This window comes from Tachysurus vachellii, chromosome 1 (genome assembly GCF_030014155.1).
Source record: "Tachysurus vachellii isolate PV-2020 chromosome 1, HZAU_Pvac_v1, whole genome shotgun sequence".
Lineage (NCBI taxonomy): Eukaryota > Metazoa > Chordata > Actinopteri > Siluriformes > Bagridae > Tachysurus > Tachysurus vachellii.
The window spans coordinates 14,823,643-14,839,061 of record NC_083460.1 but is presented as its reverse complement, the minus strand read 5'-3'; the positions used below and the strand labels follow the sequence as shown (position 1 = coordinate 14,839,061).

General features: G+C 36.9%; 1 protein-coding gene and 1 long non-coding RNA gene across 2 annotated transcripts; one reads left to right on the top strand and one right to left on the bottom strand.

Annotated features, from left to right (window-relative positions):
* The first annotated feature begins 291 nt into the window (after positions 1-291).
* Positions 292-6,950, top strand: si:dkey-29d8.3 (uncharacterized protein LOC556220 homolog). Its single transcript, XM_060860117.1, has 7 exons — positions 292-612; positions 1,823-1,967; positions 2,519-2,632; positions 3,251-3,395; positions 4,375-4,520; positions 4,619-4,758; positions 5,418-6,950. The coding sequence occupies exons 1-7, from the start codon at positions 513-515 to the stop codon at positions 5,552-5,554; spliced, it is 927 nt and encodes a 308-aa protein (XP_060716100.1). The 5' UTR covers positions 292-512; the 3' UTR covers positions 5,555-6,950.
* A 4,075-nt stretch (positions 6,951-11,025) lies between these two features.
* LOC132839169 (uncharacterized) lies at positions 11,026-12,998 on the bottom strand. The gene is made up of 4 exons (XR_009647710.1): positions 12,798-12,998; positions 12,384-12,428; positions 12,197-12,230; positions 11,026-11,342 (listed from the first exon to the last, which is right to left on the bottom strand). It is a non-coding gene; the product is annotated as an uncharacterized LOC132839169 (long non-coding RNA).
* Positions 12,999-15,419: the final 2,421 nt, after the last annotated feature.

The window sequence follows — 15,419 nt, the reverse complement described above, 5'->3', positions numbered from 1 at the left end:
TCTTCCTTTCATTTTTTTTAAATCAATTTATTTATTGATTTATTTATTTTTTTCCTTTCTTTCATCTTTTTTGCTTGTGAGTTATTTCATCTCTCAGAATCCCAGTATTTTTTGTCAGCTTTTGCACCTTCAAAAAACCTCTTAATGTTTTTCCTGTGTTTTTTAATCCCTTTGAATACCAGTATTTTTTATATAAGTTTTGTTCATTATACTCTCCAGCCAGTAGGTGGCAGCATAACACCCTGACTCACTCAGTCCTGCTCTATAAATAGCATACGAAGTGGAGAAGTTATGAAACTTCCACATGTCCAGAGCAGCTGAAAGTAAACAGTGTTGCGTTGGAGGATGTTAAAGTTAATGTAGCTCAATTTACACTAAATAAAAGAGATCATTTATATCAGCTGATGTTTATATACAGCGTGTTAATAGCAGACTAAATACACTTTAATAGGAATTTGGAGGAAAATCAGTCAGGTTTTAAAAGAAGACACGTTTTTATCTGGAGCTCAGACATGGAGGAACATAACATGGGACGGATCTTGGTTCTTCTTCTATCTTTGTTGGTTTATATCACTGCTTTGACCATCAACGCCTTGGCTGGATCAGGAAAAGGTGGGTAAAAGCTGCAGGGAGTTTTTTTTCCCTACCTGCTTTCTGGGAAACCCCGCCCACTCTGATCACGTGAGATGTGGTAGCCTAGTGGTTAAGGTGTTGGGCTACCAATTGGAAAGTTGTGAGTTCGATTCCTACATCCACCAAAACTGCCACTGCTGGGCCCCTGAGCAAGGCCCTTAACCATTAATTGCTCAGTTGTATAAAATATGAGATAAAAAATGTAAGTCGCTCTGGATAAGGGCGTCTGCTAAATGCTGTAAATGTAAATGTAAAAATGTCTTTGGCATGTAGCTGTAAGCTTAAGTCCGTACGTTGATTGAATGAAATCTTTTAATCATCCAACTTTGTGTGTGTGTTTGTATGTGTGTGTTTTTGTGTTTGTGTGTTTGTGTTTGTGTGTTTCTTTACTTTAAAACCAGCTTGGAAATCTATACTTAACTACTCACCTTTTTCTCTACCTTGCTCCGATATTTACTTCATTTTGATATATTTTTTTTACTTTTTTTTTACATTTTGACCTTCAAAATGCTCATTACAAGTCTAAAAGCCATGAGAAATTTCTTTTTGCATCCTTGTTGATTTATTAATCTTTTTTTTAATACATCCATGAAATTCATATCACTGTCAGTTCAACTGCTCACTGCTTTAGTGATATGTTCTTATTGATGGTCTTATTAGGATGGATACAGGATGATTTTATTTTCCTCCCACGTAAAAACATTTAAAAGGTTTTCCATGTAGTTTAAAGAAGCAGGCAGCAGAGGTAGAGATAGCGTAAAATCCATCCATCCATCCATCCATCCATCCATCCAATGATTTTCCATCCATCCATCCATCCATCCATCCAATGTTTTTTCATCCCTCCAATGATTTTCCATCCATCCATCCATCCATCCAATGTTTTTCCATCCATCCATCCATCCATCCATCCATCCATCCATCCATCCATCCAATGTTTTTCCATCCATCCATCCATCCATCCATCCAATGTTTTTCCATCCATCCATCCATCCATCCATCTATCCATACATCCAATGTTTTTCCATCCATCCATCCATCCATCTATCCAATGTTTTTCCATCCATCCATCCATCCATCCATCCATCCAATGTTTTTCCATACAGTTACAATGAATCTGTGAAAGTGTCAGATGCATACTGTAGCTGGGAATTAAACGTGTTACATGCATTGTGTGTTTGTGTTTCAGGACCGTTTTTACACAAGACAGGAAACGTGTCCGCTTTGTATGAGACAGAAATCACTCCAGCTGGCTGGACTTTCTCCATATGGGGGATTATTTACTCCTGGCTTCTGTTGATGAACGTGTATTTTTTGAGCTGCATCTGCAGACGGTATTCACAAACACACAACTGATCAATTCATACACTACAATCTTTCCTCTAAACTGACGCACTGCAGTGATACGAAAGGAACAGTCTACTGTAAATTTTCTAATTTTACGCTGTAATCCGAACACGAGTACTGATACCATCTGAGACGTGTTCGGTGACTGACGTTTTTTTTTGGTTTGTGCTGAAGCTCTGTGGTTATTGTTACTTACTTGTCTCACTCACTCAAAAGTCATCTCTAACCACATTCAGATCTCCACAGATATTAAACACTCTTGCTGATGTATAATAGTGTTGGGCCTTTATTTTCAACAAAATCGTTATTTCAGACTGAACTGTTTAAGATGTATTGCTTTTATAGGAAAATAATCAACCAGCAGGCGTAATTAGTCCGTATTATTCAGCTAATATTCCAATGAAGACTTTTATCACAGCAATTTGATGAAGATAATTCCTTATTTCCTTAAGAATGACGTCTTGTTTTTAAATCTAACGTTATAGCTTAGAAAATGACAAGAGTTCCTGGTTTAAACTTCTGTTTGTTTCGCATGAAGGACTACCAATGGATGGATGTATTCTAGTCCTGCTGTCCTTCCTTACGGCTTTTTCCTGTCCTGGATCATTAACATGCTCCTGAACATAACCTGGCTCCTGTTATGGGACAGAGAGTAAGTACAAGGCCGTGTTGTGAACCTCAGAACCGTTAATACACTCAGCGGGACATGTTCTTAAGGTCTGCACAGCAGTTTAAAATGGAGATGCTGTTATTTGTTAGCTCTGTTAGCATTGTTGCTAAAGTGTTGCGTTGGACAGGAGCCAGGATGTATGTCCAGCTTTGACTTGCATCTTAGATAGATTTTTTTTGTGTTATGGTGTATTGTTGAAATATAACGTAAATATCTGATTTTTTGAGAATTTTTTTACCTTAGCACCAACAACAAAGCAGCCAGATAAAAAAGATACAAGTAAGATATAAGGTGTATTGTGGGCAATAGATTGTACAAATATATTAAAGGTGTGTACAATTAACAATGTATTAACAATAGGACCGTGCTTGTAGTGTGTCTGTGAATAGGTTTACGCATTCTCAAGTATTTATGTCAACATCTCTAATCAAACGAGGCACTTAAAGAACTCTGAGAAAGAGCGGTTTAGTAAGCAATATGGTTTTATATTACGTTGTAGATAACAGTACAGTAATGTAAATAGCTGCAGATGTTCTGTCTGAAGTGTGATCTGATATGTGTGTGTGTGTGTGTGTGTGTGTGTCATTTCCTTTTCTGCAGGTTGATGATTCCAGCACTAATATGTTTAGCGCTGATTGCGTTCACTAGTTACCTCCTGATCTTCTTCTCCTGTGTTGGTTTGCGAGCTCACGGAGCCTGGCTCAAACAGAACCATCCCACAGATCTCTGCTGCATCTATGTGCTGGTGTGTGTGTACGTGCGTGTGTACGTGCACGTGTGTGTACGTGCACGTGTGTGTACGTGCACGTGTGTGTACGTGCACGTGTGTGTACGTGCACGTGTGTGTGTGTGCACGTGTAGCATTGCACGTCTATAAATAACCTTAGTACTAGCGGTGGAGTGATTAGAAAAAATTAATGGTACAATAACACTGCAGCTACTGATAATGGATACTTTCAGTTTTGGGCTAAAAAAAATGAAAATGTAAATCAAAATGATTCTGATTTCTAAAATATATATGTAAATATCATACAGTATGGAAATAGAGTCTGACAGACGAACAAACACATTGTACATTAATATTAATATTTAATTATTAATATGCATTATGAGCTCAGTGTTGTAGAGTAAAATATCTTTTTTTTAAATTATTGTGCAGTTAAATTAGGCATTAATAGAGTAATACATTAGAAATCTATTAAGGACAAAAAGTGAAATAGGGATAATAATAAAAGTAATAATAATAATAATAATAATAATAATAATAATAATAATAATAATAATAATTTATTTCTTGCTTGTAATTTTTCATTATTTTCCAATATGTTTTTTGTTTCCATTTCAGCCAAAGCTGTTCATTTTACTATATTATAGAGACTTCACATTTTCACAAAAGAAAATGATTTTATTCAGTGCCCTTATTATATATTACACTTTAGTCGTTTTTTTTAGTAATGTATCGTTATCATTAATATACACTCCTGTCAACAAGCATTGTAGCAACGGATTCACATACCTGTGGAAATAATATTTTCTATAATAATTATATAAACTGTGGGGCACGGGTTGGCACTCCGTCCAGGGTGTATCCTGCCTTGATGCCCGATGACGCCTGAGATAGGCACAGGCTCCCCGTGACCCGAGGTAGTTCGGATAAGCGGTAGAAAATGAACGAATGAATGAATTATATAACCTAATTCTAACTGAATATGTGTGTATTTTAGGTTCAGAATGGTATCGCCACTTACGCAACATGGACGACTATAGCTACGCTCCTCAACTTAACTGTGGTGCTGGATATCAAATCCGTCTGCCCCACGAACGCGGCCACTGTTTCTCTGTGCCTTCTGCTTTTAGAAGTTATCATATGGTTGGTCCTCAAACACTACCAAAAAATATATCTAAACTGTCAGAACATTAGATATCGTTTCCATTTTGCTTTTGACACTAAGATTTTTGCATGTGCAGGTTTGCTGTTGAGAACTTTGTCATCGAGAAGCACGTTCGCTACGTTCTGACCATCTACCCCGTCATCATGTTCGCTCTGAGTGGAAGCCTGAGCAAACACTATGATGCAGAAGATCCAGGCAGAAATGCTGTGTTTTCAGGTGAGTATGTGACAGGCCAACGCTTCCTTCTCTAGGACTGACAGGAACAGGGCCACACCTCCTTCTGTAAAAATGACAAACAAGCCACACCTCTACACTGAAGCTAATATGTAGATGCCACACCTTGTGTAATAGGACTGACAGACACACAAGCCACGCCTACTTCACTATTTATGAAAAGTCTTACTCATTGGAATCAACAGAAACAGAAGCCACACCCCATTTCATTAAGCCTGACAGGCATACAAGCCACGCCTACTTAATTGAGACTGATAGGCCAAGAGGTCATTTCCCTGTCACTTTTTTTTTTTTTTAATATACATGGATTTCACAAAGCTTTGTAGTTTTAAGAATTAGGGTGCAAGTCACATGGAAGCAGTTTTATGGGCTCTCAAAATTGTAGCCGGTTTAATTTAAGTTGATAAAAGTCTTAAAATAAGTCTTATAATAATAATTGATTAATCACACAACCCTGGTTTTTTTCATCTCTTTTTTCCCCCCTTTGTTTTACTTTCTGTAAAAGGCTTAAATTCTTTAGCTGTGTTGATCTGAGGAGATGTAGAGACATGTTCAGTGAGATGTTCAGAGCGTGTCAACCGTTTCTCGGTTTCATTTTTAGATGTTCTGAATGCTCTTCTTTGTTTACTTTCTTACCGCAGCTGTTCTCTTGGCGTTGGCCTGCGTTTTCTTTGTGATCCGACTTTTTCTGGTGGTTTGGAGGAACCGTACTCGTCCTCTCTTCCAAGATGGGAGCGCTGAAGGGCTAATGACTCCTGAACACACTATAGAGAAGTAGCAATATGGCTTTAAATTAAATCCACCAAAGCCTTTAAACTGTTTCCGTTCCACTGTAAAGAAACACAGCCTTTAACACTAATACATGATTCACCATGATGATGATGATGATGATGATGATTATGATGATATGCGTGACTTATTCATGTGCACTAACCATATAAACCTGAATCCGCTTTGATACACGGCCAAAACATACATTCATACACTGGCATGAGAAAATATTTGCTCAGACTTTTTTTTTTTTAGACATTTTTTACTCACTTTCCCACACCGAATATGCCCGGATCATTTGGCTCGTGATGGTGAGAAGAAGAGTAATGAAAAGGCCGTATTTATAGCGTTGGATAAGTCGATGTGAAATCTAGTAGACAAAACTAGCAATTCTATTCGTTTGAATAGTATCATTAGTCGAACTGATTAATTGTAAATCTTATCGAGCGCTGAAAGGTTTCTATTTTTTTCTCTTGGCAGGACATGCATGTGTCCAGTCCAAAACAATAATCTAAGCACAAAGCGTAACGGGCTTTAATTAAGAGTCCAACCACTGCTCTTTGGCAATGAGTGGCTTCTTAATAAGTGTGGAAACAGTGAACATTCATCACGATTGTTTTCCCTAAAGAGATTGTTTTCCTTACTGATATCTAAAGGAGTGTCACAATGGTTTATGAAGCATCCACTGAATGGAAAGAATAATTCATTCTCATGAAAGAAAAAAAAAAAATGTATGTACACACATTGTGCATGGTGGCTTTGTGTTTAGAATGTTTGAATTCACACCATGATTTATACCTTCCTCTTGCTATGTGGTTTTCCTCTGGGTTCTTCAGTTTCCTCTCCAGTCTCATGGCACGTGTTGATTGTGCCTTGTGATGGTTTGGCACCCCGTAGTACATATTAACGGAAAATCTAAGCATTGCGATTCCTTACATTAATTCCATCTTTTAATTTAACATCTATTATACATCTACATCTTATTTTTACTTACATTATTTTTCATTTTCATGTTAAATGGGATCCTCACTTCACTAATACCAGCTGATCATGTTAACTCAAATCGGTTCACTATTAAACTATATTTGTTTATAGAAACTTAAGTATGAAAAATGATAGTTACACTTTGTTACAAAGCGCCTGACATTGGAGGCACATTGCATTAAATGTCTTGTTACAGAAAGCATTATATTATTAACAGTTACACATTTAGAAAAGCTGCATCAACCTGTTTTTACTAGAGAATCTACTATATATGTTATGAGAACATGCATATTAATGTAAACCTCAGACTTGACTTGAAGCCAGAACTTAATATTATACATTTTTTTGTAGTAACATTACTAAACTCATTAATGTTTGGATGTTTTCCTTTAATACATATTCGTGATACTGTCTGAATAATATGTTGAATAATAAATGAATGGACTAAGTTTCATGGATACTTGTTAGTGAGTTTTATGGATAAATCTGATATTCATGTTAACTAGTGAACTAACATAAATCACACTGATATCAAAAGAGATATATTTAGAAGCATTGGCACATTTTTTCACTTGGCAGAAACTGAAACAGGTTTACATTAGAGACATAATTTAAGCTTGAAATTATTTAAATATAGGGCAGCTGTCAAGTTCCTTAGAGCTGATGGCGCCTCGGTGACCCATCGGTTAAAAAAACACTTACTTTGCTCTCTGAAGGAAAAGTAAAGCTCTGTATTCACTATCAGCATAAAGAGTAAAGAGGTAAGTGCTCTCCTTCATGCATGTTTAGCTTAACTTTAATATTACCTGAGCAGCAGCATGCATCTCAGATAAAGAACATGTAAAGTTATAACACCATCTACAGCAAACGCATATCTTTCATATCTTGATCACCTCACCGTACTTAAATCGGAGCTGACATATGCATGGAGTTCAGCTCAAAGTCTCTGAAGTTTCGTGTTTGGAATCACTTACGAGTGCTCCAGTACTGCAAGTTGTGAGATTAAAAAATAAAGAACAGAAGAAAAAAAAAAACAAGAACAGGAAGGAGTTTCAGACATTGCATTCACTTAAATGTTAGCTGCATGTTGTCTTCACATAAAGAATGCTTTGGTCTTCATCAGGACACTATTTTGAATAGCGTTACTCGATCTGCTTTCCAGAATAATATATAATCGCTGGATTCTGGATTCAATTTTCATAGTAATACATATGGGATACTTGGTCAATACAATATAGAATAGAATAGAATGTGCAATATACAATATACTTAAACAGCATCTTCCTGTGTGTAAATGTATAGCTCGTGGGTATGTGATTGACTAAAGCCAAGAAATAGCCATTTCTATCCTCGGATGTTCTGCCCACAAACTGTATATTATATTCTTAAATGCCTAACTATCAGAGTTTTGCCAATTCCACTCTTAATATTTATGTTTGTGCGTTCATCCTTTTTCTTGCACTTGATTTGGAAAAAAAAGGTGGTTGGTGGTTAGTCATTTGCATTGCAAGTAAAGGAAAACTAATCCAGCTTGCTATGCTAGTGTCACTTCTCCAAAGTATTGGTAGATGGTAGGTGGTATGATGGCTTAGTATTTAGTGCTTTGCCTTGTACCTCCAGAAGTGGGGGCTTGATTCCTGCCTCCTCCCTGTGTGTGTAGTAGAGATGAGCCGGATACTCGGCTGAAACGAGTATCCGGTACGGATAAAGCACTTCTGCCGAGTACGAGTATTATACGAGCAATACGAGTCAATATCTGTGCTCGGATTGAATGAAAATCATCATTGGGTAGCTGATTGTGTCAGCGTTCTGTGATAGGCTAGTCAGCGCCCCTCCCCTACAGTGATAGGCTAGTCAGCACCCCTCCCCTACAGTGATAGGCTAGTCACAGCGCCCCTCCCCTACACACATACAGATGTATTGTGTTGCTGTGTCTCGCTCTGCTCACTCACAGTCACACACAGAACAGCTCTCTGTCTCTCCCTCAGTCACTCGGGTTCGCGGGTCTTTTCCGTTAACGTTTAGGGTTTCTTCAGCTTTTTACTTCGGGTTGTAACGTTAATAATACGTACTTACTAACCAGTAGAGTTCTGGTAAACGTGGGTTCGTTCAGACGCGGTGCTTGCTTGGTAGAATGCGACTCGCATTGCGTCTCTGCCTGTCGGAGATTTTTTTTCTTTTTTAAACCTTCAGCTGTCTCTAACCAGTAACCAGACACTGAGTGTCTGACACGTTTTTGCTGTATTTCATAAAAACATAAAGGTAGTAAGCTTGTGTTATAAATATTACAAATTAATTATTAAGCTACACACACACACACCTGGTGTGGAAATAAAAAAATAAAAAAGAACCAAAAAAAGAAAAAAAAATCACACTGTATGATCAGTGTGATTTTTTTTTTCTTTCTTTTTTTGGTTCTTTTTTATTTTTTTATATAAAAAATTTTTTCTGTAAAAAAAATTAAAAGTTAAAAAGAAAGTTATGTTGTTCATTACATTTTACTTCATAATTGCACTGCATTGTTTTGTTTTCATTGTTGCAAAACTTGTTCTGTAATATAGTTCGTTTGCTATCGTGATCAAAACCATTGATCTGAAGCTCAATCCTGATGCTGTCCTGTAAATATTTTTCTAATCAGCAATAAATATAACAATTTCTGATCAACCTATATCAATTGCATGCTTAAAATAACATACCGGTTAAAGCCCCGCCCATTTCAAGACAAGCCCCTACTTCCGGGTTAGGCCCCACCCACTCCGAGTACAGATACAGATACAGATAATTCATATGGTTAACAGATACAGATAATGCTGTACTCGCTCATCCCTAGTGTGTAGTGTTTCCAAGTTCTCTCTGTGCTTTTAGAGGTTACCTCCAGGGACTAAGGTTTCAACCCCAATTCTAAAGACACGTGCTGTAGTTTGATTGGCATCTCTAAATTAAAAAATACATAGTATGTGAATGGGTGTGTGGTGGGTTGGTACTCCATTTAGGGTTTCCCCTGTCTTGTGCCCTGTAGACTCCATGGTCCCAGCAACCCCATGTAGGATTAATGCTACAGAAAATAGATGAATGTTAGGTGGTTAATTTGTTCAAACACAGTCTCGCACAAAAGGAAGCACTTTACTAGATTCCTAAATAAATTTACTTTGATCAAAGATGACCCTGAATAATGTCCTTTACTCAAATATGTATGTGATGCTTACATAAAATCTCTGTTTTCATTAATTCTGTGCTTTTATTCTTAAGCGAGGCGTCTCGTCAAGCCTCGGGAATGTTATTGTGCCCACAGTGGACACGTCGCTGCCTCTGCTCGGTGCGTTTAGCTGTTTTCTCATTTGTTAACAGAAAACAGGTCTAATCTCCTGACGTCTGATGTCTTTGCTGAAGAATGTGAACACATTTGTTGTCCTGACATGATTTATTATAATGACTCCTGCTTAAGGTCTGTACTTCTCAAAGATAAGAGGCATGTGGCTGTTTTCACCGATGAGATGAAAAAAAGTGTTTCCCGATCCGGATGACAGAAAATTGTAAAAAGCCAAAAGCACATGACTAATATTAACCTGTATGATGGATTTTTGTTTTGTTTTGTAAGGCAATTCAGGATTTTCCGTTAAAGCTTCATTTTCCAGATGTGACAAGAGAAGCAGGAACCACTCAGGAACACATATGGTGATCTTTGGCTGGACAAGAGCCTACAATCTGATCTCGCTTTTGCGTTCACTGTTGAGTGCAAAACTTTGTACACCCTTAGGATGAACATCATAAACTTTTAAATGTAGTTTTTTTTTTGTTTTTTTTTTAAATGTGTTAATTGTCAAATTGCCACATCAACTATCTGACTGTCTGCTCAGATGATGATCTAAGACAAAATGAAACCTCAGTAGCAGTCATCACAGTATAAAATGCAACCCTGTGAAGTCTAATTTAGTGACTAATGGATGTCAGTGTGTTGATTTGGCCTTGGCATTAACCACAGGATGCGATCTGGGCCTGGAGAAATCAACACCTGTTTCAAAGTAAATAGTGTGATTGTGTATTTTGGAGCCCTGTTATCGACAGGCTCTATGAGGTGTGTGTGTGTGTGTGCATGCTTTGTTAGCCAACTTTCGTTAGAGCCTTACTCATTTGCTCACTACAGAACATTTCCTGTAAAGTGGTTTCCTTTCCTCAGTGGTTAATGTGTTAGACTACTGATCAGAAGGTTGTCAGTTTGAATCTCAAGTCCACCAAGCTGCCACTGCTGGGCCGCTGAGCAAGGCCCTTAACCCTCAATTGCTCAGTTGTATAATAACGAGATAAATGTAAGTTGCTCTGAATAAGGACGTCTGCCAAAATGCTGTAAATGTAAATTTCCTGAAGGATCTCCTGAAAATTTCCTGAGCATTGTACATATATACTGTATAAACTCTAAAGACTTTACCTTATTCACAGTGATTTTATTTTTTAGTAATTCTGTACAGGTTCAGCTTTATTAAGGTTCCAGTGCAGCAGCAGACAAAATAAGGGAAAATACAATAATGTATTCAATAGACAGAAAAAAATAATCAAACTAAGTATTCAAACAAAAAGAGATTCAAAGGAACAAGAATTTCATTACATGTCATATCATTGTGGTGAAGTTTCTAGGTTGTTTAATGCCTATGGATTCTCCCAAATGATGTTTGTATCCGCGGCATTTTGAGAGAGATAGAAATTTCTGATTCTCCACTTCAGCTTCATTTCCAGGTATGTTACAATCCAAATCATTGCAATCAGAAAAGTCCAGATGGAGAACAAGAAGTAACGAAACCAGTCAGTATAAAAAGCTATATATCAGAAAAGAAAGAGGGGAAAAAAGATTTATTCGCATAAATCCCAGATCACCCCAGCTAACCTATCAAACTGTACACGAGTGATAAAAAGAATCTGGTAAATGAACTGGGAAATTTAAGCAATGTCATGTCTTCATGTGTAAACCTATTTTTATTACTGATCTACAGCTGTTATTAGCAATGATCTTCTGCCTCATTCAGTAATCAGTAAAACATCAGTCAGTAATTTAGCTGGTCAGATGCATGACTAGCACTAGATTGCTTGCTAATTTATTAATAAATTCACAAGTTAAATATCCTGTAAATAACCCATCTTAACTAAAATGTCACTTGCTACCTAGCCTACGTTAGCAACAAGAGTTGATGCTAGTCTAATCTGGCACTGGCAAATAAAACAGGCTATCTTGGTCATATAGGACTGCTTAGTGTTAGCAAATTAGCAAAATGCTTTTTCAACAACTTTCAACACTGCAGTCTGGTGGATTGTTTATTTTCCATCAAACAGATATGGATAGCTCTACTGCTAAATATTGTGTAGCATGAGAATGTCATTGCAGATGACAAATTAGCATTATGTTTAATGTGTTGTGTGCTGGATAAGTGAAGTATAAATAAACCAAAAATACAAAAATATTGTAACAAAGAACAATTACTCGTGTATTTTCCACCTCTGGCCGGGACTGTAGGTCAGGTAAAGCAAATATTTAGGCGAATACACTTTAGACAAAATAGCCTTCAGAGCTGTATTTAAAAAGGCAAATACTCCAGCAGGCAATTTAATGTCCGAAGCTTTTTTTTGTATTTTCTTTATAATTTATAATCTTAAAAGAAATATGTGACTCACTTACTAGTATCATACTTATTGTTCATTTCTTTGCAGTTCTACAAAAAAAAAAAGAAAATCGATCAAAGCCATTTAATAAAGTTCATCTTTTGTTTATTAACATTTGATGAACTTCAATTTTCTGTAGGTACATTTTAGCCTTTTGGTGCAATCAAATAATTTATTACTGATGAGGATCATTGAGGTCTTACCCTTAACTCACTCTCAAAATTCTGGAATGTGAGACCTGCTGTGTGCTGAAACGTAAAAGGATGTTATGATCACATCTCAGACCTTTAGGATTACAATATGGATTCAATCAATCAAATATATCCACACAGTATAGCACGTTGAAAAGCATCATTTAGAAGCAAAGTTGACAGAGCAATAATATGTATGAAGTAATAAAAGCACAATTATTAACTATTACCGATGTGGTCAAATTACTGTGACCCACTAAATAAATGTTTTACTTTCTAAATAAACTCCTTATGCTATTTTGCTATTAAACACTGTGACTTTACTATAAATTATTTTACTTGAATTGATTATATTCACCATCATCCAACACATTAATGTTCAGTAACATTTTTAAAAAGATCTTATAGAGGTTTTATTAAACTTACTGTTTGCTTGATTCAGTGTGGCGTTTTCTGCTGCTGATATTTCCTGTGGCTTCATATATTAAAACCGGTGAAGTCACAAGATGGAAGTGACATAGTTGTCGTTTGTTATTTGTGTGTTGTGCAGTGGCTGTCACAGTTGTGTTATTCACATGAAAATATCGTCTAGACAACAACAAAAAAAACTTGTTTTATCTGTCCTAAATAAACAAGGTAATCAGACAAAATAATCGCTTTTTTCAGGAGAAAAAACCCACAATTGATTAAGTTTGCTTTGACCTGATGCACTTCCTTCCTTGTTTATAAGGTGCTGATATTTTGCATGTTTTCATGACAGCCCTCCCGTTACTGTCAAAAATGTGATTGTTAAGCAGTAAATATACAGTAGAATACTATTAAAATTTCTTAAGAACGAGGTTAGTGTTCTGATGGACAGGAACCTTTAAATCAATTGGGTTTAAGTCCATTGTTACTCCTGGTATCCAATAGTATCAACTCTATGCTATCTTTATATTTATGCTCTTTAATATCTTGTTGCATCAGGTGTTTTATCAGGTTTGTCCCCAAAATCTCTCTATTCTTGTCCCCAGGCCCTGAAGATCTCTGTAACAGTATGCTTCCACCACCATGCTTCACAGTTGTCAGTGTTTGTAACAGTGGTGGTGTTTTTAGCTTTAGCTTTAGTTTTCATACAAAGTTCTAATTTGTTAAACTATTTTTTATTTTTATAGGGGGAACATGGATGCTCCACACACACAGGGTGGAGGCAAGAGTCGAGTGTTTGTTAAATTTGTTTAATTAGTTTGCTGTTTTGTTGGATCCCTTAGAGGAACCATTCTGAGAAGTTCCTTTCCTCTTGCCAACCTACCATACAGACTACATATGTAACCTGTTTTTGATATAGTAAAGTGCATGTGCATGTTTATGTTCTGTTCCCCATAATGTCCTGTATCGCTTTCTTTAAGGTCTTTTCAAGGTCGTTTCATTCAGGGTTGCCTCTCTGACCAAATGTCTTCTTTCCCAGTGATCTAGTTTATCAGATGTCCACATTTTGTGTGACTTAATTTCTTTTCTAGTTCTAATTTCTTTTTTAATTCTAGTAAACCCTACATTACAGCAATTATACGTGCATCATTATGAATTAGAGGTGTTATTTTTGGGTATTTTTATTATTATCGTGTTGGCTTACATGCTTATTATGCATTATATATAGTTCTTCACAAACAGCTCATTCATTTCCTCATTATCTGTCCTTGTCATAACTCTTAAGTAAGATGTTTTTAGTGAGGTCCTGCTTTAGTAGAGCTGTTTGTGAAGGTAAGTGCCTGGGAAAATGGCCTGCTGTGACGCCTCATCTCTCAGCATTGCTCTTCACTAAATCACCCCCAGCTGCCAGCCGGAGGATGGAGCTGTATTTCTCTCCGTGATGCAGCTATAAATATCTTTATACTTTAAATGAAAACCTCCAAAGTTGGGTTATGTGAAGAAAGAAATTCACTGTGCTGTAACATATGTTATTTTAACACATAAAATAAAGTTTGGACACATAGTTCTTTCAATGCATATCAGTTCTCTTCTCATACAGTACATGCATTTTGTCCTCTTGGTCTTTGCAGAGAAAGGAAATTTGATTGCTTCTACAGCTTGTACGAGTTGTGGTTAATTTTATGATCTTTCATCTAGATCTGCTTTTCCGTTCACAGTCGTGTCACTCTGTCTCAGGGTATGCTTTTGACACTCTCGAACACCATAAATGTTGTACCATTTTGAACAATTTTAAACAGTCGTATGCAAAAGTTTAGGAACCCCTGACAATTTCCATGATTTTCATTTATAAATATTTGGGTGTTTGGATCATTTTGATCCATCAAATAACTGAAGGACACAGTAATATTTCAGTAGTGAAATGATGTTTATTGGATTAACAGAAAATGTGCAATATGCATCAAAACAAAATTAGACAGGTGCATAAATTTAGGCACCCCATCAGAAAAATCACATCAATATTTAGTAGAGCCTTTAGTAGAGCCATTCCTCCTTACAAAACATCTCCAGTTCAGTTAGGTTTGATGGTTGCCGAGCATGGACCCCATGAAAATAAGATCCAAAATGAAGCTGGCCTGTCCAAATATGCGTTTGCATCTCTCAAGCCACTCCGTTTGTGGTGAGTGTGCAGAAAAGTCTTCTTTCGCATCACTCTCTCGTACAGCTTCACCTTGTGCAAAGTGCAGTGATGTTGCTGGTCTTTGGAGGACGTCTGTGGGCTGTTTTTGACCGTTCTCACCATCCTTCCCCTTTGCCTCTCCTATATTTTACGCGGCCTGCCACCTCTGGCCTTGACAAGAACTGTACATGTGGTCTTACATTTCCTCACCATGTTCCTCCCAGTGGACACTGACAGCTTATATCTCTGCGATAACTTTTTGTAGCATTCCCCTAAACCATAATGCTAAACAATCTTCGTTTTCAGGTCATATGAGAGTTGTTTTGTGGCCTCCATGTTGCCACTCTTCAGAGGAGAGTCAAAGAGAACAACAACTTGCGATTGGCCACCTTAAATACCTTTTCTCATGATTGGATGCACCTATCTATGAAGTTCAAGGCTTAATGAGCCACCAAAACAAT